The 27,216-nt window shown below is 42.6% G+C and overlaps 1 protein-coding gene across 2 annotated transcripts in view; it reads left to right on the top strand.

Annotated features, from left to right (window-relative positions):
• Positions 1 to 27,216, top strand: part of MMD (monocyte to macrophage differentiation associated) — a 57,044-nt gene that overhangs the window by 5,651 nt on the left and 24,177 nt on the right. Inside the window, exons 1-2 of one of the 2 annotated variants that reach the window (XM_077251421.1) lie at positions 3,522 to 3,738; positions 25,548 to 25,629. In XM_077251421.1, coding sequence (XP_077107536.1) covers positions 3,722 to 3,738; positions 25,548 to 25,629 — 99 coding nt within the window. In that variant the 5' untranslated portion in view covers positions 3,522 to 3,721. Of the gene's footprint in view, positions 1 to 3,521; positions 3,739 to 25,547; positions 25,630 to 27,216 lie in introns of those variants that run through there. The other variant, XM_077251420.1, reaches the window with a different exon arrangement.

Raw genomic sequence — 27,216 nt, 5'->3', positions numbered from 1 at the left:
GTCATGGCACTAGTGCCCAGACTGGTCCTCGCATCATTAATATTATTTAGTAACATATACAGAAAAATTGCACTGTTGGCCAAATGGGTCCTTACATCATGTCTACAATTTATCCATGGCACTGGTGCCCAGACTAGTCTTCTCTCCATGTACAACACCTCACCATATACAGTACAGGTTCATGGCACAGGTGCTTGGGCTGGTCCTCTCTACATGTACAACACGTCATCATATACATTGCTCAGGATGGTCCTCTCACCTTAAACGCCATATAATATGATCATATATATAGAACATGCCACAGCTCAGTCAATGTGGCATTGGCGCTCCAGGCAGAGACCGAGTCAGCGGTGGAGACACAGTGCTGGACCTGGGAGGGCAAGCAAAAATCAGATTGATAAATTGGCCTTATTCTGAATTATGGCAGGGGACCATAGTTTCCTGTAAATGTGAAAAACCTTTATAAATCAAGTATTAGATATTTTTAGGGTATAGCTCATGCTACCAATGCCTAGCCTGGTTCTATAATAATGTCTCCTACACTACATCCTGTACCGGTCCACAAGTGTTCCTATCATGTCTCCTATGTATTATATCCATAAGGCTATGTGCACACGTAGGGAATGGGGTGCAGAATTTTCTGCACAAAATCCGCATCTCCTGGCAGAATCCGCAGCTGCGGATTTGCCGCGGATTTTGTGCGGATTTTCTGCAGTTTTTCCCACTGCGGATTTCTATTATGGAGGGGTGCAGCACTTCTTTTAAATCTGCAGCATTTCCGCACTGATTTTTCCGCACCATCTGCACAGCTTTCTTTTTTTTTTACATTGTACTGTAAATCACAGTGCGGATCTGCAGCGTTTCTGCTCAGAAAAATCCGCTGCGGATCCACACTAAATCCGCATCGTGTGCACACAGCCTAGATGTCCTATCATTGTGTCCCTATTACATACAGTCTGTGTATACTGTATGTGTGTGTATATATTAATGTACAGATGCACAAGTTCGCTATGTGGCCTATATATATTAACCCCTTACTGACATCGGACGGGATAGTACGTCCGAGGTCAGAACCCCCGCTTTGATGCAGGGCTCCGTGGGGAGCCCGCATCAAAGCCGGGACATGTCAGCTGTTTTGAACAGCTGACATGTGCCCGCAATAGCGGCGGGTGAAATCGCGATTCACCCGCCGCTATTAACTAGTTAAATGCCGCTGTCAAACGCAGACAGCGGCATTTAACTACCGCATCCGGCCGGGCGGCCGGAAATGACGGCATCGCCGACCCCCGTCACATGATCGGAGGTCGGCGATGCTTCTCCATTGTAACCATAGATGTCCTTGAGACCTCTATGGTTACTGATCCCCGGCAGCTGTGAGCGCCACCCTGTGGTCGGCGTTCACGGCACACCTGATTTTCTGCTACATAGCAGCAAACATCAGATCGCTGCTATGTAGCAGAGCCAATCGCGTTGTGCCAGCTTCTAGCCTCCCATGGAGGCTATTGAAGCATGGCAAAAGTAAAAAAAAAAAAAAAAAGTAAAAAAAAATATAAAAGTTTAAATCACCCCCCTTTCGCCCCAATCAAAATAAATCAATAAAAAAAATTCAAATCTACACATATTTGGTATCGCCACGTTCAGAATCGCCCGATCTATCAATAAAAAAAAAATCATTAACCTGATCGCTAAACGGCGTAATGAGAAAAAAAATCGAAACGCCAGAATTACGTTTTTTTGGTCGCCGCGACATTGCATTAAAATGCAATAATGGGCGATCAAAAGAACGTATCTGCACCGAATTGGAACCATTAAAAACGCCAGCTCGGCACGCAAAAAATAAGCCCTCAGCCAACCCCAGATCATGAAAAATGGAGACGCTACGAGTATCGGAAAATGGCGCAATTTATTTTTTTTATTTTTTTTTAGCAAAGTTTGGAATTTTTTTTCACCACACGTAAAAAATAACCTAGTCATGTTAGGTGTCTATGAATTCGTAATGACCTGGAGAATCATAATGGCAGGTCAGTTTTAGCATTTAGTGAACTTAGCAAAAAAGCCAAGCAAAAAACAAGTGTGGGACTGCACTTTATTGCAATTTCACCGCACTTGGAATTTTTTTCCCGTTTTCTAGTACACGACATGGTAAAACCAATGATGTCGTTCAAAAGTACAACTCGTCCCGCAAAAAATAAGCCCTCACATGGCCAAATTGACGGAAAAATAAAAAAGTTATGGCTCTGGGAAGGAGAGGAGTGAAAAACGAACACTGAAAAACGAAAAATCCCACGGTCATGAAGGGGTTAACACTTCGGCTAATGAATACCGTACATGAATTCCCAAACTGCTGTATACGTTAAAAACATAAGGTACTTGGTTAACATTTTTTGATCAAGAAATGAAAAATCCATCCAGCCACGTCAAAGTGTACCTTCATTTTGGATGGTCCCCAACTGTAATGACACGACGCTCCATGCACCCAGGTCTCATGTGAAAAGTAGAAGAGGTGGGATCCAGGTTTTTATCTTTCTTAAAACTTTTCCAGGAAAGATGGGTGGATCAGGGTGCTGAGTCTTGGTGGGGGTCAATCCCTTCCCCCAAAGCATATTACAAAAAAATAAAAAAAGGGCTTGCACACCTTTTAGTATAAAATGAATGTTAAGTGAGTTAAGTGACTAGAATGAAGAGCTAATCCTGGATCCCATCTCTTCCCTAGTTCACATGACCTCTGTTGGGGCACACTGAGAGGGGAGTCATTAGGGACCATCCAATATGAAGGTACACCTTGATGTGGTTGGATAGCTTAATTTCTTAATCCAAAAATGTAAACTAAGTACCTTACATTTTTGATGTGTACATCCATTGTGGAGTTCATAATCGCAATGTACTAACACTTAGTGTAGGCATTATTCTAGCCTTGTCTCCTATTTACAGTGATTGCTGTATATATCCATATAGCTACTGTATATATGTGTACAATTCCTGTACATATGCTACTGACTCACAGGTTGTGATCTTCCCACACTATATACCCTGTAGGTCATCACTTTGGTGCTTAGCCTGGACCTCTTCTCGTCAGTACATACAGTGACTAATCCCATTAGGTAGGGTCTCATAAACTGTGTATATAGTATAGCTCATTCCTCTTATAACCAGGCTAGCCATTTTATTAAAGGAACCCATCAAAGCTCTGTGTATCTTTTTACTGATCATATTTAGGCACTTTAACCCATAAATGTTTTCATGACTTTGCAATATTTCATCTTCCTTAATTTTTTTGCTATGGATTTTGTATTGTTTCATTAGATCCTTACGTAGTGTATGTGTTTTATTAGATTTGTTGACTAGAAGACTAGATTGGGATTTCTGACAAGCACCCTGACATAGGGTCAGTAGCTCTTATTGACTTAGCGCCTAGGAAATCTTGTAGGGTGGCTGTAGCAAAAATCCAAGTTGGATATCACTTGTTTCAGTCTGGTGGGCAGAGCTGAATACCAACATGAGAATAGACAGATTACTTCATTGTGAGGAGGAGGGTAGAGGTGCTGGTGTTCTCATCGATTGGCTTCTCTATTGACAAGGCAGCTCCATCAGTGGCAGGTTGGGTCCAGACCTCCTCATTGGTGCACTAGCCTCTATGGAGAGGAGACTTGGATTGAGATCTTTAAGCCTTGAATGATTCTTTCTTTGGACTTCAGGATTGTCTCTGGCCATTCATCTCATCATGTTCACCGTAGGAAGGTAGCCTCATTTATTTAGCACTTGTGAATATTTTTTGGTCCTGGTTAGAAGGATAGACTCTTATATTTATATTTATTTATATATACTTTATAATATATGTATATATTTTATTATTATATAATATATTTATGTTTAGATGTGTATTTATATTTTTGTGTGTAATTTGTGAGTCTGTCTTGTTTATTTTAACCTCTTTCTGATATGAAACCTGTAGATTGTTCTTTGGTGTAAAGCTTTTCCTTAACTCTCTTAAGAATGGCAAATATTAGTATTACAGAATCTCAATTTTCTTTTTTAATATTAATTACTGCATTCAACTTTGATTCAAAAGGTGAAAATGACCTTTAAGTATTCTATAGTGTGATACAATGTTAGTCAGCCTGAAGAGATTAGTTAAAAATGTATCATTGTATCGAAGATTCAAGAGCACATTGTCTATATTTATTTTTAATAATATTATTATAGTTTGTCTTATTTTAGTTAGCACAGATTTACTGTTGAGTATTATAGGTAGATTGCATGAAAGTAGACAGTGATAAAATGCAGCACGTGTATCACAGAGTCTCGGAAAGTAAACCTGGTGCGTTCTCTTCGACTATCTCGTCTCTACACTTTCTAGTATTGTGCAAAAAACCTAATAAATGAGGCCCATGGCAGCACTATACACCAAAACGCAGGATTCTGGTGCATTTTGGTTCGGAAATCTGCCCTTACTTGTGTTCGGTCACCTTGATACAGATGCCTGTTATCTGTTAGGTGCCTGTGGAATGAGACTGTCGGTTGTCTAACCAAAGTTCACTTGCTATCTTGTTGCTCTCCATCAATGACCTCTAGAACATTATTGATAACATATATCTGCCTCTTTGCGGAACCATCTAATGAAGTTTTCTGCTCCCTGCCTTCTCTTATTATGGTCTAAAATGACATTGACAGTAGGCAGATGGTTCATTTTCTAACATTCAGCATTTTTCATCTCCTCCTTCAGAACATTCTGGCAGTTTTAAACACTGGTTGAGATCCCACCATCCATCTGCTGTAGGATGACTTATTAAGGACCATGTGATGAGTAATAGGTTTCTACAGAAATCAAGAGATGTCATTTATGTGTAAAACTGTAGAGAAAATACAAGTGTTTTTTACGTGTATATTCCATAGTCTAGAGCACTGATCGCCAACATGTATCACTCCAGCTCTACATGTGATAATGCCATCAATCAAAAAACAAAATCTAGATATTCTTGTACATCCTCAAACCTGGCCAGTTTCACCAAGTTTGAAGAATGACTTTACTGCTTTGCCTCCTGCCTTTTGTTACCCCCATAAAACTAAGATGTACGTCATTAGCTTATAGGTGATGTCTCTGGTTTCCATTCTAATAGTTCTTTTTTTCCGATTCCCTAAGAAACCTCATTTTAACAACTACGTTTCGGTTTAGACCCATAGCATTGAGTTGTCTAGTCACACTGAAAGGATTTATTTAATGTCTGATGCACTAGTGGAGTTGGATTTTTTTCCTATATCCCCAACGTGCCAACATTGACCAAGTTGTCTCAGAAAAAACTCTTGTCCATATGCCCATTTAGGACTTGAACAACCACCTTGGCTTCCCATGTGCCAGACTGGTCAGCTTTTATGGAAACCCTTGCATTACATGGACAGTAGAGGTGAGAAAAATAATTTGCTTGACCCGGGTCAAGTCGTCATTGTTAGTTCGTGGCCTCTGGACTAGAAGTCTCCAAACATCCTACTAACAGGCATCTCTGGCTATTGTTCTAATTATTAGGTCTGATGCAACATCATCTTCTCGGCAAAACATTACCCCAGGTCTACCAATTCGGAGAGGTGATGGGGATGACGGCAGATAAGAGGAGGATAGCCATAGAATACTAGCTATCTAGCTTGACCAGGATCAACTCACACTAGCAGTATTTGGTCAGTATTTTACATCAGTATGTGTAAGCCAAAACCAGGAGTGGGTGATAAATACAGAAGTGGAGCATATGTTTCTATTATACTTTTACGCTAATTGTTCCACTCCTGGTTTTGGCTCACAAATACTGATGTAAAATACTGACCAAATGCTGCTAGTGTGACGGCAGCCTAATAGACAACCATTCATTTTAATGATTGTCTTGAAATACTCTATCGCTACCTAGGAGCCAGGACTTTTCTGGTGACAACAGCTGATCATTGGGGGCGAGGAAAGTTGGACCCCTATTAATTAGTGTTAGGACATAACTGCTTTAACCCTGCTGTTGTCTTCGGTCAAAAACGACCGATTTTGAACTTTAATATTTTTTAAAAAATTCAAGATGCGGTTCTGAAACTTGTGGTTGATTGACTTTTCCTCATTTGAGGGGTTCTTACTATGCATATTTTTATATATATACCGTATTTTACGCTTTGTAAGACGCACTTTATTTCCCCCAAATTTGTGGGGGGAAATGTGGGTGCGTCTAACAAAGCGGATATACCGCTTACCATTACAGGGGGGTGTCCGCCGCCGCTACCGCCCGCCGCCGCTGTCGTCCGCCGCCGCTGCCGGGGTTGTCCGCTGCTTCCCCGGGTGATGCTGGAGGCTCCGGTGCTGCGGGGGGCTCTGGCGACATTTTGTGAAAGACCAGAGCCCCCCGGCAGTTCGTCCATGCGTTCCAGTATGACTAATTCCGGGAAAATGGCCGCCGGAATCTCGGGAGATGAGATTTCAGTGCTGAGATCTCATCTCTCGAGATTCCGGCGGCCATTTTCCCAGAGTTAGTTCCAGTATGGCTGACTCCGGGAAAATGGCCGCCGAAATCTCGGGAGATGAGATTTCAGCGCTGAGATCTCATCTCTCGAGATTCCGGCGGCCATTTTCCCGGAGTCAGTCATACAGGAATGCATGGACGAACTGCCGGGGGCTCTGGCCTTTCACAAAATGTCGCCAGAGCCCCCCGCAGCACCGGAGACAGCCCTGCAGCATCGGACACAGCCCTGCCACACAGGAGCCCCCTGCAGACCCCTCATCCCAGCCTGCAGCACAGGAGCCCCCCTGCAGACCCCTCATCCCAGCTTGCAGCACAGGAGCCCCCCTGCAGCACAGAAGCCCCCTGCAGACCCCCTCATCCCAGCCTGCAGCAATGCTCCACTCCTGCCTCCAGCAACGACCCTGGGACCCTGATCCACCACAGCCACAACCCCTGGTAAGTAATAAGACGCATGGATTATAAGACGCCCCACCAATTTATTAAAAAAACGTTTTTTCCTATTTTTCTCCTCAAAATTTGGGGTGCGTCTTATAATCCGGAGCGTCTTACAAAGCGTAAAATACGGTATTTTTTTTTTTGTTTACTTTTTGCTCCACAATTTTTTTTATACACTTGTACTCTTTGGTCAAAAATGACCGATAGCCTTTTATAGTGATCTCCAGCCATTTTATGAGTAAAATAAAGGAGCTATAATCTCATTTTGGACTATATATTACATCTACTACTATTTATCAATTTATTTAGGTCCTTTTGGTCCATGCAGATTTACACATACATTTATTGTTATTACTGTATATACTCGAGTATAAGCCGACCCGAGTATAAGCCGACCCCCCCTAACTTTGCCACAAAAAACTGGGAAAACTTAATGACTCGAGTATAAGCCTAGGGTGGAAAATGCAGCAGCTACCAGTGAATTTCAAAAATAAAAATAGATGCTCCATACCATTCATTATGGCCCCATAGATGCTCCACATAAAGCTGCCCCATATATAATGCTCTGCACCGTTCAGTATGGCCCCATAGATGCTCCACAGAAAGCTGTGCCATATATATTGCTCTGCACCGGTCATTATGGTCCCATAGATGCTCCACATAAAGCTCTGCACCGGTCATTATGGCCCCATAGATGCTCCATATAAAGCTGTGCCATATAGAATGCTCTGCACCGTTCAGTATGGCCCCATGAGTGCTCCACATAAAGCTGTGCAATATATAATGCTGCTGCAATAAAAAAAAATGACATACTCCCCTCTCTTGCTGCCCGCAGCTCCTCAGCGTCCCGTCTCGGCGTCTCTCCGCACTCGCACTGACTGTTCAGGCAGAGGGTGGCGCGCACACTAGTACGTCATCGCGCCCTCTGACCTGAACAGTCAGAGCAAGAGGATGGGAAGACAGAGCGGCGCCCGGCGTGTGGACCCCACCGCCGATCATGACTCGAGTATCAGCCGAGAGGGGCAATTTCAGCCCCAAAATTTGGGCTGAAAATCTCGGCTTATACTCGAGTATATACGGTAGTTATAGTTTACAGTTGGATGAATCATCATTTTTGTATGTGCAAATATGCAATATGCATAAATATTCCAATAAAGCCATGTTAAATGTTTTGACAAAAAAAAATAAAAAGTAAGTTTTTCTTTCCATTTTTCATTTGTTTATAAACAACCAGGTTCACATACAATATAATACTGCAAAAAATATTCAATTAAAACACTTAAATTAGCTAAAAATCAAGACTTTATTAGGTCCGGTCAAAAATGACCGGAAGATAACAAGTGTATAGTGGTAACCAGGAGAATAGCAGGGTTAAGAACTTTTTAGAGACAATCTTGGTGGTCCTCCAAGTCTTGATGAGGCTAAAAATTTAATTTTCTCAGTATCTTTTGGAATCTCATGGATGCTTAACTTTCAATGATAGTAATAAGGATTCCGTTTTATTTTATTAATTTTTACTAGTTACATTCCCCCAAAAAAGATAACCTGATCAAAAACAGGACCTAGCACAGGTGTGAGCAGATCTGCACTGGAAAATGGATACTAGACATAGAAATACATGGTGAATTCAGATGGGGTGCACGTTCTATACAGAATGTAAATGTTCCACTCCTTATACTTCTATGAATGGTCTTTGAAGGTCTCCCTTGCAGATATTGTGGTAAATGGAGGTGATCATCTGAGATCGAGCCGACCTGTATACTGATACGTGGCTGGAATTTTCTTATTTATAGAGCTTTGTATTCTACACTGTAGTTTATCGAGTTTGTTAGGGGAATCTGTTACTGTCACCACTTCTGTATTTCTCACCCACTCCTGGTTTTGGCTTACAAATACTGAGGTAAAATACTGACCAAATACTGAATGTTTGACTGTGACTTTATGGTTTGACCACAAAGGGCGAGTAGGCTTAGTTTTGGCTGCGTGGCCAGCCACATCATGCGGTGTTGCCTAAATCCTCGGCATATACTCGAGTCAATAAGTTTTCCTGATTTTGAGGTAAAATTAGGTACCTTGGCTTATACTTGGGTCGATTTATACTCTAGTATATATGTTATGAAGATGAGGAAAATAACATTTGTTGTAGATATTCCCCACCCCAGGGTGCTCTGTAGAAGGACTAAGCCCCTGTTACTAGATTGTGTGCCTCTACCAAAAAATAATAGACGTTCTCACATTATCTGAACATCACTCAGCTTGCAGTCCTCCAAGGGCTGTTCTACTCTAGTAAATGTACATGTTTGGCTTTCTACAGAACATCTGATGAAGTGCCAAGTGATGACTAGCTGGACTAAGCAATCTCCCAATTAGCTCGCCTTGCGTCTGATTCGGGTTGAATACTTGAAGATTAATGAGACTTGTTGGCAGATGCCCGACGCTGCTGATTAGAGAGCAATAGCTGGCATCTGTACCTGGAATATTCTTAAGGAGGGATTAGTAAAATGGAATACTTCTGCATGAGACACCTGAGACAACCTCCCCCTCCAAACACAAATACCCCAGTGCAGCTGGGCCAAACCCTTTATTAATTTGGACCAGTTATAATTTGCCCACTAATTATTACGTTTCTCTGTGATATCTAGAGAAGAAAAAGCGATCTTTTCCTTTGTGCGTTATCCTGCTTTCTGCTAATCATTGCAGGAGTTGTGTGTTATGGCATCTGTCAGACTTAGATGTGCACATGTTTTTGTCTGGAAGGTGAACCTGCCATGCTTTTCAAGAGGAAGACGCTTAAAGGGAACCTGTCACCCCCAAAATCGAAGGTGAGCTAAGCCCTCCAGCATCAGGGGCTTATCTACAGCATTACAGAATGCTGTAGATAAGCCCCCGATGTATCCTGAAAGATGAGAAAAAGAGGTTAGATTATACTCACCCAGGGGCGGTTCCGGTCCAGTTCTGGTCCGATGGGCGTCGCGGACCGGTCCGGGGCCTCCCATCTTCTTACAATGACGTCCTCTTCTTATATTCACATCGCGGCTTCGGCGCAGGCATACTTTGCCCTGTTGAGGTGTGAGCAAAGTACTGCAGTGCGCAGGCGCCGGGAAAGGTCAGAGAGGCCCAGCGCCTACGCACTGCAGTACTTTGCTCTGCCCTCAACAGGGCAGACAAAGTACGCCTGCGCCGAAGCTGCAGCGTGAAGATAAGAAGAGGACGTCATCGTAAGAAGATGGGAGGTGCTGGACCGGACCGTGATGCCCATCAGACCAGAATCGTACCGGGACCGCCCTTGGGTAAGTATAATCTAGCCTCTTTTTCTCATCTTTCAGGATACATCGGGGGCTTATCTACAGCATTACAGAATGTTGTACACTCCCTGACAGAAGTTATGTCGCTTATCCATGTTATGTAAATAAAAGCTTATAACCTGACGTTAAATTCATCCATTGGTTGTATAAATTATTCTTTTGAAAGCTGAAACCCTCCGAAATGTGGTTTAGGTTAAGAAAATAAATTGGCATCAATGCAGAAATATTGATCAGTTAATGGACACAGAATGGTCAGATTTTGGCAAGACAAAAGTTTTGTCGCCCACAGAAAGTAATGTGATATTCAAACAAATAATTAACAAATATATGTTGCATAACATTGGTGAATGAAGTTGTGGTGCTATTAGAGTCATATTTAATATTTTGTGTGACTTCCATGAGCTTGAAGGACTGCATCCATGCGGTTCAACAATGATTCATACAATTTATTAGTGAAGTCATCAGGAATAGCAAAGAATGCAGTCTTACATGCCTCCCAGAGTTCATCTAGATTCTTTGGTTTTGTCTTCCAAGCTTCCTCTTTCATCCTTCCCCAAACATGCTCAATGATGTTCATGTCTGGTGACTGGGCTGGCCAGTCCTTGAGCACCTTGATCTTTTTTGCCTGGAGGAACTTTGTTGTAGAGATGGATGTATGAGATGGAGCACCATCCTGCTGCAGAATTGACCCCTTTTATGATTTGGAATATAAGAGGTAGCTAATACTTCTTGATATTTTAGGCTATTGATATTGCCTTCCACCTTGCAAATGTTTTGCACACCCCCATACTGAATGTAACCCCAGACCATGATCTTTCTACCACCAAATTTAACTGTTTTCTGGGTGTATTTTGGATCCATACGGGCCCCAGTAGGTCTCCTGCAGCATTTGCGGCGGCTGTGGTTTAATTCTACTGAAGATTCATCAGAAAAATCCACCTTCTGCCACTTTTCCAGCGTCCATCCATTTAGCAGGCTGTGGGACTTTGCAAATGTCACACTTTTTTTATTTGCCTTTTGTTTAGTGCTGGCTTCTGGGCACTGATTCGACCATGGAGGCCATTTCGAGACATAATCCTACAAACTGTTCTAGTTGACACAGGGACTTTAGGTGACCAGGCCTGTTGGAGCTCTGCTGCAGTGGAAGAGGGGCTTCCTTTGGATTTTCTAACCAACAAACATTCCTCCTGAGGAGTTGTCTTGTGGGGTCTGCCGGACCTGGGCTTGTCAAACACATCTCCAGTCTCTTGAAATCATTTTTTAATTCTTTGTACTTGACGCTGAGACACATTAAAGGTGCCAGCCACCTCTGCAGTGGATCTGGTCTTCAGCCTCTTGATAATCCAGGCTTTGGTCGTAGGGTGGATTTTTGGCATGTTGTCAGAGCTCAAGTTGCAGTTCAAGTGAATGTTTGTGGTGCTGGGTTTATTTTTATACACACACACACGAATTAACCGATCATTTACTGAGCACAGGTGAGGATGTAAATAGGATTGAGTGCATTATATGACCAGGTGACACAACTTTTGTCTTGCCAAAATCTGACCATTCTGTGTCCATTAACTGATCAATATTTCTGCATTGATGTCAATTTATTTTCTTAACCTAAACCACATTTAGGAGGGTTTCAGCTTTCAAAAGAATAATTTATACAACCAATGGATGAATTTAACATCATGTTATAAGCTTTTATTTGCATAACATGGATAAGCGACATAACTTCTGTCAGGGATTGTAGATAAGCCCCTGATGCTGGTGGGCTTAGCTCACCTTCGATTTTGGGGGTGACAGGTTCCCTTTAAGGAAATGTCTCCATTTCCCCCCCCCCACACACCTGAAATGTGGGGGGGGGGGGTTGTTTTTTGTTTTTTTTTTTCATTTTTAAATTTTTGCATATTTTGGTTATTTCCTGAGAGCTTTTTTTTTTTACTGTTGGTGGGATTGTTTTAGTAATTTTCCAGCATTGTTTTTTTTTTTTTTTTGTAACTGGCGTCTTATGTATTTTTTTTCTTCTTTAAAGGGGAATCTGTCACAATGTATTTACTATGTAATCTGAAAGCAGCATGATGTAGGGGCAGAGACCCTGATTCCAGAGATGTCATTTGCTGGCTTGCATTCTGTCATTTTAATACAATCACTGTTTTCTTTGCTGCAGACCTCGCAGCACACAAATGCGGAGCTCCGTATAACCCCGCCCACAGGTCTGATTGGCAGCTCTGTACACTGCATATGCAAATCAGTGGTGGGGGCGGCATTGGACTAGGAGGCATGAGACAACTAGTCCTCTAGTGATAACCTTCTGCTGATAAAACACTTATTTTATTGAGACAGCAACACACAGTCAAGTAAGTGACCCATCACTGGAATTTGACTCTCCACCCCTACACTGTGCTGCTCTCAGATTATGTAGCAAAAATCTGCTGACAGACAATGAAGAAATTAATGGATTTTCAAGCAACAGAGTACAGAGCATCTTCAGAGCTGAAAACACCTGAAGAATGGTCTGCTCGATCACTTGGCATCTTCTAAAGCGCAGGAAGACCCTGAACATGTGACCAGCACGTAGTTTTACATGTGTTCGTTCTTTTGAGCTTTTAGTTAGCGCTTATGTCTTGTGTACAGCAATGGCATCTCAGTTGGAAGCCGGGTATGTGTGTTAGAGAAGCAGTTTCTTGTGTCTGGAGAGCTATTAGCTGACGTCTCCAGGGCTCGTGGCAACCTCAAGTAACCTTTAGCACACTTGGATCACTGAGACCTGACACAGGATTCAGCTCTTGTAAGAGAACTTCTGTATTCCTCTGTGATTTGCATGATCTGAAGTGCATGACTTTTTCCCTTTATAAAAGACTTATGATTTTTATGTAAGGCTTCATCTTCCCATTGGCTTTGTACTCATCTAATCTAGCATCTTACCTTGTTTGTCATTCTGTTTGAGGGAGACCAATATACTCTTGATACCAGAAAGCTGTCAACAAGCTGCTGTTGATGGATCTTCTTTTATTTCTCTTCTGAATATGTGGACTGTTTGTCTGAATGGTTTATTAAAATTTTTTTTCTAGAACTGTTGAAATGACGTGTCCCTGAGTAATGTGACCGCAGATTAGGGAGTCCAGCAGACATATTGTTCGAAAATCTCCTGCTCTCTTTTGTTTTCTTTCTTGCTTTTGATGCCTTTTGCTGACTGCCAGATTCTTGACAAGTTATTGTACATTAGTGCTTTGCACAGGCTTTTCTTTTCTTTCCAGAAGGGTTTACTGGTGCTCAACTGCTGAGATTACTAGATAGAACCTGTAGAACCAGTTTTCCAACTTTGGTCCTCAAGAGCCACCAACAGGTCGTGTTTTCAGGATTTCTTTAGTATTGCCCAGGTGATAATTCCATCACAAGCACAGGCAGTAATGCCATCACCTTGGTAATACTAAGGAAATCCTGAAAACATGACCTGTTGGTGGCTCTTGAGGACCAAAGTTGGGGAGCACTGCTGTAGAAGGACCATCAGTATTCAGTTTCCCTATAGTACCACAGCAGAAGAATGAGACCCATCAAAATCCAGTAGGTTGTCGAAAAGAATGTTGTTGTTTTTTTTTTTAAACTGGCAAACCATAGAAATGGTTAAAATAGCATAGTTGCTTGTTTTTTACAAGTAATGTGCAATCTACTTACTTAAATTGAGGGATTTTTAATTGTATTCTTTTCTGCCCCTTGTCTAGGTTACTGGCCACCCTTGCAGTCTCAGAGGTGGTCTGTTTACCAGGCAAGGGGTGCATCTCCTACCGGCTCTTTTCAGTTGAGCTTGTAAGTACTTCTCTGAAGCTGGCCAGGTCTTCATTGTCACAGTGCTCCTCTAATTCTGCTTGAAGCATTAGACAGCACACAGTTCAGACCATCACCACAACCAATGTGTTGGACCAATAATTTAAGAGCGCACTGCTCCCCTCAGGAAGCCGAGAGGCTGGGGAGCAGTGCGCTCTTGAAGATTGATGGTTTGAATAACCCTTTAAGTTGTTTTATGTGGATTCACATAATGATTTGGGATTTCGTTCAGGTTAATTAATGCCAAGTTCAGACTCAAATTAGCTGCTCATTGTCACAGAAAAAAACAAAGGCCTATTACAGCGCTGTCCGAATAAATAGGTTTTTACAATAAACTCCCTTATATGTTGTAAATGGCTTGCAGTGGAAAAGGAAAAGTACAGTGCCAGGTCCACATGTCTGACCAGTACCGTAAACCGGTTGATAGACCCCTAGAAGCTGAACGATGAGTTACTTTGTGATGTCTTTATTGTCTGTCCATGTCCCCTCTTAATTGTATAGTGCTGTGGAATATGATGGCGCTATAGAAATAAAATGATTATATTCTAAATCTTTAGGAGTATTTTTCAAAAAAGGAGGTGCTAGTACATCCAGTTGTCAATCTACTCCTACATTTCCAAGGGGAGCATCAGAAGCAGACATCTTAAGAAACGAAGCTGCAGATGTAATACTGCGGCACCCGCCGGGAGAACAGAGGGTCCTCTTTAGGTATAGTCATCCCACTTATGCAAGCCTACGTCAAATAGGAACATTTTATGCCGCAGGGATGTAACCCACACACACGCACGCAGGGCTCATGGAGTAGCAAGGAAGATAATTATATAGCAAGTTACTTGGCTGGGCGAAAAACAAGCTAAGCTAAAGCAGTGTTTAAAGATAAATAGGATTACACCAAATATTCCCTATCGTTCCTCAGTGAGGGATTACTCCCACTCATGCATTACAGTTTCACTGGTGTGGCTCCATTTTTCCTTTTTTTTTCCTTTTTAGGCAGCTTGTCACCTGTTTGGGGGGTCAGTCAAGCTTTCCTAAATCTATCAGTTTTGGGTTTTTATTTTTTGTAAATGTGATCTCCAAAGTCCTCTTTGTAGAATTTCCACAATTGTTTTCTATTAAATCGATCTGCGGCCACTGAATTGTTTTCTATGTCCATAATAATCCTTCTTGAATTCAGTAGTAAAGTGTGGACCATTCCTGAAAAGGTTGGGGACAAGGAATATCTCCAGGTGGACGTGACGTTGGGCTAGTGTAAAAGAATAATGGGCAACAAGCCATGAAAACGTGCTGAGGCCCTTTCAGCAGGACACAGACTGCTAGGCTTAGAGGAACCGATGGCCCAACGATGTCAAATTACGGTTTGCTACATCGTTAATAGTATTTTTAGTACCCCGAGTAGTATTGTTCCTCTACTATTCCTCCTGGACATTTACTAATGAAATGACAAGTGAATCCTTGTCAGCGGATAATGTCCCCACAGATATGGCTGCCGGGACATTATACCTTCTGTAAAATACAGTCTACACACATGGTCCATCTACTTTTCCAAGCTTTATGAGCTTTTTTGCAGCCTACTTCTCATCCAGAACCAGTACTTTGAATGGCATACCCACTGATGGGGAAGTAAAGCTGCAGGGTGTGCCGATTGTAAATCCGTTCATAGCATCTCGAGTTTGCATTTCCAGAAAATAAGGTAAAGTCCAGTTAGCTGCCATGCTTTTGCATTCACATCATTTGAATGTGAACCTTGCTACCTGTTGAACAATGGGAATACTGTGGATGTACTGTGGATGTACTGTGTGTAGAGATGGGCATACACCTGGATGTTCGAGTTCAGCAGAACAGTTACAAAAAGTTTGGGTACCAGAACAGTACCTGGACCCCATTCACTTGAATGGGGGCCTGAACATCCAGTGTTTGCCGCACTCTCATGTGCATGACAGCACAGCAAACGCCGCTTCTGATCGGCGGTCAAATCATCCCCGCCCGTCAGAGCCGCGGTTCCCACGCTGTCAAGACAGCGTGAGTGTGCAGCAGTGATCAGAGGTATAAAGTTTACCTCCTAGTTACTAGTGTCAGCTAATGGGACTACTGCTTCCATCATCTGACGCCTGCTGCCGCTAATAACAGCGAGAGCAGGAGCGGATGATGGGAGTATTTATTAGCCGGCTCCCGCGCTGTAAATGAATACCGTATATACTCAAGTATAAGCCGAGATTTTCGGCCCAATTTTTTGGGCTGAAAGTTCCCCTCTCGGCTTATACTCGAGTCATGGTCGTCGGCAGGTGAGGGGGATCGACGACTGTCACATACTCACCTGCTCCTGGCGCTGTCCCTGCACGTCCCATGGTCTCCGTGCGCCCGCAGCTCTTCCTCTGTTCAGCGGTCACGTGGTACCGCTCATTAAAGTAATGAATATGGACTCCACTCCCATAGTGGTGGAGCCGTTTATTTATTATGTAATGAGCGGTACCAGTGACCGCTGAACAGAGGCAGAGCTGCGGGCGCCGGAGATCATCTGTCCGGGAGAAGCTGCCAGGGACCGCGCCCGGAGCAGGTGAGTATTTCATATTCACCTGTCCGCGTTCCACCGACGGGCCCAGTCTTCCGCGTCCTCTGCAGTGACTGTTCAGGTCAGAGGGCGCGATGACGTATTAGTGTGCGTGCCGCCCTCTGCCTGAACAGTCACTGCGGAGAGACGGGACGCTGAGGAGCATCGGGCAGCAAGAGAGGTGAGTATGTCATATTTTTTTTTTTTTTTTATTGCAGCAGCATTACATGGGGCACATTGTTATATAGAGCATCTTATGGGGCCATAATCAACTTGACATGCAGCATTATATGTGGCACAGTTTTATATGGAGCATCTTATGGGGCTATAATGAATTGTATGGAGCATTATATGGGGCGTATTTTGTATGGCGCATCTTATGGGGCCCATAATGAACTGCATGGAGCATTATATGGGGTTCCTGATTCAATATGGATATTCAAAAACACTTAACCTACTGATGTCTCAATTAATTTTACTTTTATTGGTATCTATTTTTATTTTTGAAATTTACCAGTAGCTGCTGCATTTCCCACCCTAGGCTTATACTCGAGTCATTAAGTTTTCCCAGTTTTTTGCGGCAAAATTAGGGGGGTCGGCTTATACTCGAGTATATACAGTAATAAAAAAAAAAAAAGTGTGTTCCCCTGTATTTTTGATAACCATCCTGGCAAAACTCACAGCTGGGGGCTGCAACCCTCAGCTGTGAGCTTCAGCAAGGCTGGTTATCAAGCATAGATGGGAACCCACAACGGTTTTTTTAATTATTTAATTAAATCATTTAAATCATGGGGTCCCCCCATTTTTAACTACCCTTGCTAAAGCAGACAGCTGGGGTCTGGTATTTTCAGGCTGTTAAGGGGCCATGGATATTGCCCCCTCCCCAGCTTAAAAACAACAGCCAGCAGCCGCCCTGAAAAGGCACATCTATTAGATGCACCAATTCTGGCGCTTTGCTCGCCTCTTCCCACTTGCCCTGTAGCGGTGTCAAGTGTGGTTCATATTTGTGGTGTTGATGTCACCTTTGTATTGTCAGGTGACATCAAGCCCACGGATTAGTAATGGAGAGGCGTCTATAAGACACATATCCGTTACTAATCCTATAGTTACATGGTAAATAAAGACATCGAGAATAAAGTCTTTTATTTGAAATAAAACAAAACACACTTTTACTTTTTTTATTTAAAAATAACAAACAGTTATACTCACCTAACGCACATTCCATTAAATCCCTCGTCTCCTGTAAGAAGAAACAAATATAAAGAAATAACAATATCGTTCAGTCTTACGCCATAATCCATATCTGGGGATAAACAGTATTCAACCTGGACAGTGCCAAGATGCGACCGTCCAGGCTGAGAACAACTGGTGACTGAACTGCTGCGAGCAAAATTGTGCCAGCTACAGCCCCTGCGCTGTAGCATGATATATGCCTGTATGCATTTATGCTTTATGCCTATACATGCCTATATGCTTTATGCCTATACTATTGAGGGGTAGAAAAATAACTATCTTCATCAAAATGGCACCTGTGCAGTATCATCTATCGCGTTTCAATAGATGCTACTGCGCAAGCCCAGCTGCCGGCGCCATTTTGCTGGAGAAACAAAATTTGTCTGCATCAAAATGGCTGTGGCGTTTGCACAGCAGCATTTATCGGAATGTGATAGATGCTACTGCGCCGCCACCATTTTAGTGAAGACAATAATTTTTTTTTTATTTTTTTTTACCCCCACAATAGTATAGGCATAAAGCATAAAGGTGTATGAGCATGTATCACGCTACAGCACAGGGTTCTCCTTCAGCACAATTTTGATGAAGTTATTTTTTTTCTAACCCCACTGTAGTATATGCAGTGTGTAAAATAGGGGGCAGGACAGTGAAGGATCAGTGACCTGTCATAAGCCCATAAGGATGAATATGTGAACATAGCGCCACATAAAGACCCACACTGGAGCGCAAGAATCAAATTAACTGAAAACTACAAATACAAATTAAACCACAACCACAAGACGTATTTCATGAACCCAGTTACGTTTTAATTAGTATAACAGCGCCAGCCTGGCAGAGTCTGTAGTTTACTGAGTACAATCTTGCTGACAGGTTCTTTTTCAAACAACAGCCTTACCCCACTCATGTGTCAGGCTTCTGTCTGAAGAACCTCTGCTCCTGAGGCCTTCTGTCTGAAGAACCTCTGCTCCTGAGGCCTTCTGTCTGAAGAACCTCTGCTCCTGAGGCCTTCTGTCTGAAGAACCTCTGCTCCTGAGGCCTTCTGTCTGAAGAACCTCTGCTCCTGAGGCCTTCTGTCTGAAGAACCTCTGCTCCTGAGGCCTTCTGTCTGAAGAACCTCTGCTCCTGAGGCCTTCTGTCTGAAGAACCTCTGCTCCTGAGGCCTTCTGTCTGAAGAACCTCTGCTCCTGAGGCCTTCTGTCTGAAGAACCTCTGCTCCTGAGGCCTTCTGTCTGAAGAACCTCTGCTCCTGAGGCCTTCTGTCTGAAGAACCTCTGCTCCTGAGGCCTTCTGTCTGAAGAACCTCTGCTCCTGAGGCCTTCTGTCTGAAGAACCTCTGCTCCTGAGGCCTTCTGTCTGAAGAACCTCTGCTCCTGAGGCCTTCTGTCTGAAGAACCTCTGCTCCTGAGGCCTTCTGTCTGAAGAACCTCTGCTGCTGAGGCCTTCTGTCTGAAGAACCTCTGCTGCTGAGGCCTTCTGTCTGAAGAACCTCTGCTCCTGAGGCCTTCTGTCTGAAGAACCTCTGCTCCTGAGGCCTTCTGTCTGAAGAACCTCTGCTGCTGAGGCCTTCTGTCTCAACTGACAGAAGACCAGTATAGTAAACACACATACCTCCATGAGCTAAGGAAAAGGGCTGCAACATCAGAAAAAAATATGGTAAATCTTGACTGACTGAGCACAAAGGCACCAATTCATGAAAGTGTTTACTTCCAGAAATTTAGCGTGAAACACTTTTTGAAAAGTCACAAAATCTTTGTGCAACGTAAGGTTTTTGTTCCAGTTTTGGCCACCTCCAGCCGAGATACAAGTGTTAAGAGCTGTATTTCTTCAGACTGCAGCTCATTCTGACACGTGACTAGCACGGGCTGCCATTTTCATTACATGGCGGGTCCATCTTTTTACATTCTTGGATAGGATACCATCCGCCATCTCATCGGGAGCATTCACAGTCGGGCGAGATACCATCAGCAAACTACCAAATTTATATTAGTAAAGATTTTCAACTTCAACCTTTTGTTGATTGATTGAGAGTTAATGTGCGGTTTAAGGTTTTACTTAGAAATTGATTAGTGTTTACATGGCTTCTTTTTTGATTAAAGGCTTAGGGGCCCTACGTACATGCCAGGCTTAATGAAGCGGTGTTTTGGAGTAGAATGTACCAAATCCATGAATAGTCGCATTCTACTCAATGATTTTGGTGCATCTTTTCAGTAGCGTGCACCTCTGTACACCTCGACAGAAATGTTACTCCAGTTGGGGACTGAATATAATTTTTTGGCGTGAGTTACCACTAAAGTCTTCATGAATTGGGTAGGCGCTGATACACCGCCATCCCACCCATGCTCTACCACTTTGACAAAATTGGCCTGGACAGGCGTGAAAATTTCAAAAGGCGCCAAATTTTTGCACAGCTTTTCAAATGCGTTTTACGCCAGTTTGTAGGCGTAAACACTTAGCTGTATCGGCCCCTATCATTTCTGTATAGGGACTAGGTTTCTCCAAATGTATTATTGTGAAAAGCCTTTCCTGTACACCACACAAGCACTAATAAACTTGAAAAAAGAATAGCGATTATGATAATAAGGAATGTTTTTCACATAGTTGTTTTTTGCAAAATGGCTCCAATTCAATGAAGGTAAAAGATTTTGCCTTTAAAAGGTGCTCAGTACATCTTCTATCTGTAAGTACATCCATAGGATAACAGTAGGTAATGGAACATTTTTGGGCTTGTGTACTCATGCCTTTATATAATCGCCCACACTGCGTGGAATGGAAGAAACCCTTATACAACAGCAGACGACGTCTTCAGGACTAGTAATTGTCTAGACCAGTTTTTTGGTGCATCCCTGCAGTCTTTGGATCACTGAGTGATCTGTCTGCACCTGCCTTCCTGTGCAGCACTCATTCAATTGTAGGTAATGTAGACCTCAGGCTGTGCCTTTAGGATGATTTATGCAAATAGTTCTTATCCAAAAGACACATACAGCTAAATATACATGTGCGAGCGCTGCTGGTTCATAGGATTTTTTTTTTTTTAATAATTATTATTATGTAAGCATTATCGTGTTTGTTTTTTTTCTCCTGCAGTATTTGTCTCTTTAGGATGGTTTTTTTTTAACCACTTTTTGAAAATTTCCCGTTTTTTGGCTTTGACAAAATTTTATTCATACAGTCATGTGTGGATTACTTGTGCTTTTCCGCTACAAATGCATATGCGATATTTTTCTCTTGATTTTTCTTATCTCATTTAAGTCTATGGAGAAAATGCGCAAATAATACCCATGTTTTTTGTAGGAGAAATTGACATGCTGCGGATTTGAAAAAAACGCACCTCGGGTCCGTTACCGTAGATCTTATATACTTTTGCAATTGAATTTAATTGAAAACGTTAAATTGTTTAGCTTCAGAGTATACAGCTCGTTGCAGAATTAAAGAGGTTTCCTATTTATAAGTTTTAAAGCTTATTGGCCTGTTATTGTTTAAAAATATTTGATGCCCAATCTCCGATGCTACTTCTGCTGATCGTATATTGCATATGTGACCGCTGCGGCCAATCACTGGGCTTAGTGGCTTATGCCATCTACAGCGGCAGAGCAGCTGGACACAGTCATTGGCTGCTGAAGTCACATGACTGGGAGGAGTGGGTGGTGCACTGACCAAAATAACGCAATCTTTTTAAAAATGTGTTTTTACTCTATTTTCAATACAGGTTAAACAGTTGTATTTTGATTGATAGATCAGACTTGTACAGATGCGGTGCTGCGAAATGTCTCTCCCACGTTATCTATATACTGCATACTACAGTCCCACAATCGTTCCATCTGTGTTAGGGCTTTATTCACACTTCCGTTTTTGGCCAATATTTTGCATCCGTGTTTGAATACCAAAACCAGATGTGGAACTTTTAGAGGAAAACTATAATTTGAATGATTGTCATCTGTTCTGTGTTTTGCAGTCAACTCTGGTTTAGGAATACAAATATTGATGAGATCCAGAAATACTGATGAGTGCGTAAAGCCTTACAAAGTATAGTACATATAACAATATGCTTTCAGAGATTGTCAGTGTTGTTTAAGGGGTTAACAGCAGAGATACGATCTAGCTCCGGTCACTGCTGTGAGAGGCAGATGCTGGCTGGTAACATATCCGGTATCTGCCTTGTATAGAGCAGGTTCAGCTTGTGAGAGCCCATGCCAGACCCATGACATAATGGTACTTCATTAAGTACGAAGGAGACTGCTCCTATGCAAGTGGTTAATTGGGCCGATTTGCAGTTTATAACTTTCTGGTAAACTTGGTGACAACACCTGTGAGTGATTTAATGGACAGCCATATTAATTATTAGGTCTCGTTCAGACGTCAGAGAGTCACATACGTGTCCTATCCAGCTTTTCGTGGTTACAACACATACCCAGTGTAGTCATTGACACGTCAGTGTGTCCAAAAAAATGGATAATGCAGAATGCGGCACTTCTGGACTGTAGGGGCTCAAGTAGGAACCTAACCCGTAATGATGTAGATATGAAAAGTTATCACTTGGCCTCTCCACTCTCCATCCCTCACCCTGATAAATACCGCAGATACTCCACAGCGCTACCTTCAACCAAGCCTTTTTCTTCTGGTCAATCTGTGAACTGCTGAAGGTCTGGTTATTGGACCAAAACGTTTTCTCATTCTGGATGGCATTTATCAGAATAAAATTACGGTAGTTCTTTTCACTACAATTCAGTGTCCAGTTTTCATATCTACAAAAAAATCATGGAGACATGTCCGTGACGGATCAGATTTACCAATACTAGTCTATAGTGATGAGCGAATATACTCGTTGCTCTGGTGACCTCTGAGTATTTGTTAGTGCTCGGAGATTTAGTTTTCATTGCGGCAGCTGAATGATTTACAGCTATTAGCCAGCTTGATTACATGTGAGGATTCCCTAACAACCAGGCAACCCCCACATGTACTCAGCCTGGCTACTAGCTGTAAATCATTCAGCTGAGGCGATGAAAACTAAATCTCCGAGCACTAACAAATACTCGGGAAAACCTGAGCAACGAGTATATTCGCTCATCACTACTAGTCTATGGTTCGTGAAAATCACGGGCAGCACACAGATGGCATCCATGTGCTGTCCGCAATTAACAATGTCATGGATAGGAGAAGCTTTGTCATTTAGTTCTTTATATATATCACTGATGAAACACTGATGGTAAAAACTGACACTGGCCAAACACTGCCGGCGCTGAGATCCAGAACACTGCTGATGCCCGGACCGGTTTTTGCTTACGGACGTCTGAACAAGGCTTTACACAGCGCTCAGACCACACTGATTCTAATTTCAGCAGCATTTTGTTTTTGAAGTTCAGGGTGTTTTTTTGCTTTTGTCACTGCACCTAATGTATGTATAAGGAAGATGATGTTTCTTCCCAGTGCCTCCTAAATTTATTTTCAGTGCCTCTGGAATTCGTAGGTTACCAGCAGACACTGGCGGCGCACATAGTCTCCGAGGGTCTGCGCGTCTGTTTACTTGCTGCCGGCTCGGATAATGGATCCTGGAAAATAACATCTTGGATAATGGATTGTGCTGCCTAAATTTAGAAGAGGACATTATGCCTCGTACTAAATGTTATGGTGTGCTTCAGCACTGAAAGGACCAAAATTACAGTCATTGCCTGTGTAGCTATACGTTGTCATAGCAACAAGTAAAAATTGATTTCTTTTTTTTTTTAGCATCATAATTCCCATGGTAGCAATGTGTCAACTTACCGTACTTTATATTTCTAAAAGTGAGATGTATATACAGTACAGACCAAAAGTTTGGACACACCTTCTCATTCAAAGATTTTTCTGTATTTTTATAACTATGAAAATTGTACATTCACACTGAAGGCATCAAAACTATGAATTAACACATGTGGAATTATATACTTAACAAAAAAGTGTGAAACAACTGAAAACATGTTTTATATTCTAGGTTCTTCAAAGTAGCCACCTTTTGCTTTGATGACTGCTTTGCATACTCTTGGCATTCTCTTGATAAGCTTCAAGAGGTAGTCACCGGGAATGGTCTTCCAACAGTCTTAAAGGAGTTCCCAGAGATACTTAGCACTTGTTGGCCCTTTTGCCTTCAGTCTGCGGTCCAGCTCACCCCCAAACCATCTCGATTGGGTTCAGGTCTGGTGACTGTGGAGGCCAGGTCATCTGGCGTAGCACCCCATCACTCTCCTTCTTGGTCAAATAGCCCTTACACAGCCTGGAGGTGTTTGGGGTCATTGTCCTGTTGAAATATAAATGATGATCCAACTAAACGCAAACCGGGTGGAATAGCATGCCGCTGCAAGATGCTGTGGTAGCCATGCTGGTTCAGTATGCCTTCAATTTTGAATAAATCCCCAACAGTGTCACCAGCAAAGCACCCCCACACCATCACACCTCCTCCTTCATGCTTCACGGTGGGAACCAGGCATGTAGAGTCCATCCGTTCACCTTTTCTGCGTCACACAAAGGCACGGTCGTTGGAACCAAAGATCTCAAATATGGACTCATCAGACCAAAGGACAGATTTCCACTGGTCTAATGTCCATTCCTTGTGTTCTTTAGCCCAAACAAGTCTCTTCTGCTTGTTGCCTGTCCTTAGCAGTGGTTTCCTAGCAGCTATTTTACCATTAAGGCCTGCTGCACAAAGTCTCCTCTTAACAGTTGTTGTAGAGATGTCTGCTGCTAGAACTCTGTGTGGCATTGACCTGGTCTCTAATCTGAGCTGCTGTTAACCTGCAATTTCTGAGGCTGGTGACTCGGATAAACTTATCCTCAGAAGCAGAGGTGACTCTTGGTCTTCCTTTCCTGGGGCGGTCCTCATGTGAGCCAGTTTCTTTGTAGCGCTTGATGGTTTTTGCAACTGCACTTGGGGACACTTTCAAAGTTTTCCCAATTTTTCGGACTGACTGACCTTCATTTCTTAAAGTAATGATGGCCACTCGTTTTTTTTTACTTAGCTGCTTTTTTCTTGCCATAATACAAATTCTAACAGTCTATTCAGTAGGACTATCAGCTGTGTATCCACCAGACTTCTGCACAACACAACTGATGGTCCCAACCCCATTTATAAGGCAAGAAATCCCACTTATTAAACCTGACAGGGCACACCTGTGAAGTGAAAAGCATTTCCGGTGACTACCTCTTGAAGCTCATCAAGAGAATGCCAAGAGTGTGCAGAGCAGTAATCAAAGCAAAAGGTGGCTACTTTGAAGAACCTAGAATATAAGACATAATTTCAGTTGTTTCACACTTTTTTGTTAAGTATATAATTCTACATGTGTTACTTCATAGTTTTGATGCCTTCAGTGTGAATGTACAATTTTCATAGTCATGAAAATACATAAAAATATTTGAATGAGAAGGTGTGTCCAAACTTTTGGTCTGTACTGTATGTCATCCATATGGTGTCTGTGACCATTGCTGGATAAACACCAGGTATTCTGGATTATACTTGGAATGTGAAGGACCACTAGGAGCAAGCCTAAAATAAAGCATTGACTCAAAATTGACTAAAGTCACTTTGATTTATGTTGATTTTTGCACAAAAATAGAAGCGATATAACCGCGTCATGTGGTGCTGAGATTGATGCCATCACTTTCTGTCCTATAAGAGTAATGTAATTGATTTGAAGAGAAAACGCAGCTCTCCTGATTCCTGCAAACTTGATTGTAAATGACTTCCTCCTTTCTTCCCAGGTTCATGAACCACAGAGCCCCGGCAAACAGCCGCTATAAGCCGACCTGCTACGAACATGCTGCCAACTGCTACACACATGCAGTAAGTGGACATTGTCATTAAATCTATGGGAATCTTGTAGTAAATGTAAGCTGGACAAACTACATTACGATCACTTCCTAATCTGTCCCATGATATATCTTAGAAAAGTATATTTCCACCTAAAAATATTAATAAATTGCTTTGATGTATCTTCTCGATCTGCAATCCGAATTCTCCAGCTCCTCAACTTGCTGGATTTTCAACCAAGCTAAATGTTCTACTGCCTCCATCCATTATCCATATGACCATCATGGTTGTTGTCACCTAGTTTAAGGCCCAATCTAGAAAGAACCTAGTATCAGGGCTGCCACCAGGAGTTTCGGGTCCCCATATTGGAAAAATTATCGTGCCCCCTTGAGACTCCACCCCAGCTCCGCCTCTACCTCGCAAACCTTCCACAGTCCCACCTACCACTCTTGGGGGGGGGGGGGGGGGGGACCCTCCACTTCTGCACCACGTCCTCACCAATCACACGAACAGTTCCTATCGCACACCAAGCCACACACATAGCCATCAGCTTTTGTTTTGACCAACATATTTTTTTAAGCGACCTAGTAGACTCTTCTGGCAGGGCTCTACTCTACTCTACCCTATTAAACATTTGTTAACATGCCCAATACTCTCTTTTTAGGTATATTTTTCTTGTTTTTTCTTCATGGGAATGTGTCACATACATTTTTTTTAAATGACCAATAATACCCCATACAAGGGACAAATATCACCACACCATGGTCAGACCACATATTACTACCACATAGTGACTGGATACTACAATACTGATCATTAATAATTAAAACAGAATACTAATATTACCATAAGTGCCATAATGCACAGGGACTTTGTACATAGTATGCAGTGTATAGTGACTCTATACACAGGAGCCCTATATATAGTATCCGTGTTCAGGCAGTAAAGGGATCACCGGTGACATTTTAATACAGTGATCACCAGTGACATTATACACACGAGCTTTGTATATAGTGTCAGTGTACAGATAATACAGGGATCACCAGTGACATTATACACAGGGGCTCTGTATATACTATATAGTGTAAGTATACAAGTAACATTGACTTCCCAGTGACATCTCTAGTCGAAGATATCCATCCTTGCTATGGTTTTCATCCAGTGCAGACCGCCTTCACTTCTTCCAGTCAGGACTCATCTCTGCAGAAAATAACACCGTTATCTAGAGCACATTCCCCAATTTTTCCCCAACTTCTACACTACGCCATATGAAGAAAAAAGCGACCCGTCGCCCCGTAACAGTAGCAAAACCTCCACACCCCACAGTGAAAACTTTCCTCAAAAATAAAATACATCCTGGCACCTTCCTGTAATAACTTCCCCCATCCTGGCTGCCATGTGTCTCATTCCTGGCCGCCGTGTGTCTCATTCCTGCCCTCCCATATTGCGGATTTCAGTGCAAAAGCAAAAAAAAGTTTCTCCTTACCTGTCTGCGGTCCAACTGTGTCCTCTTCCTCAACCTTTTGAGGCGCTGACATGCCGGCGCATGACTGTGACGTCATGCGCCAGCGACGTGCGCTCCAATGTTAGCTGTTGCCTCTGAATGGCTGGTGGCTCCTA

This window comes from Ranitomeya variabilis, chromosome 4, assembly GCF_051348905.1.
Source record: "Ranitomeya variabilis isolate aRanVar5 chromosome 4, aRanVar5.hap1, whole genome shotgun sequence".
Lineage (NCBI taxonomy): Eukaryota > Metazoa > Chordata > Amphibia > Anura > Dendrobatidae > Ranitomeya > Ranitomeya variabilis.
This window is presented reverse-complemented; position numbering and strand designations above follow the sequence as displayed.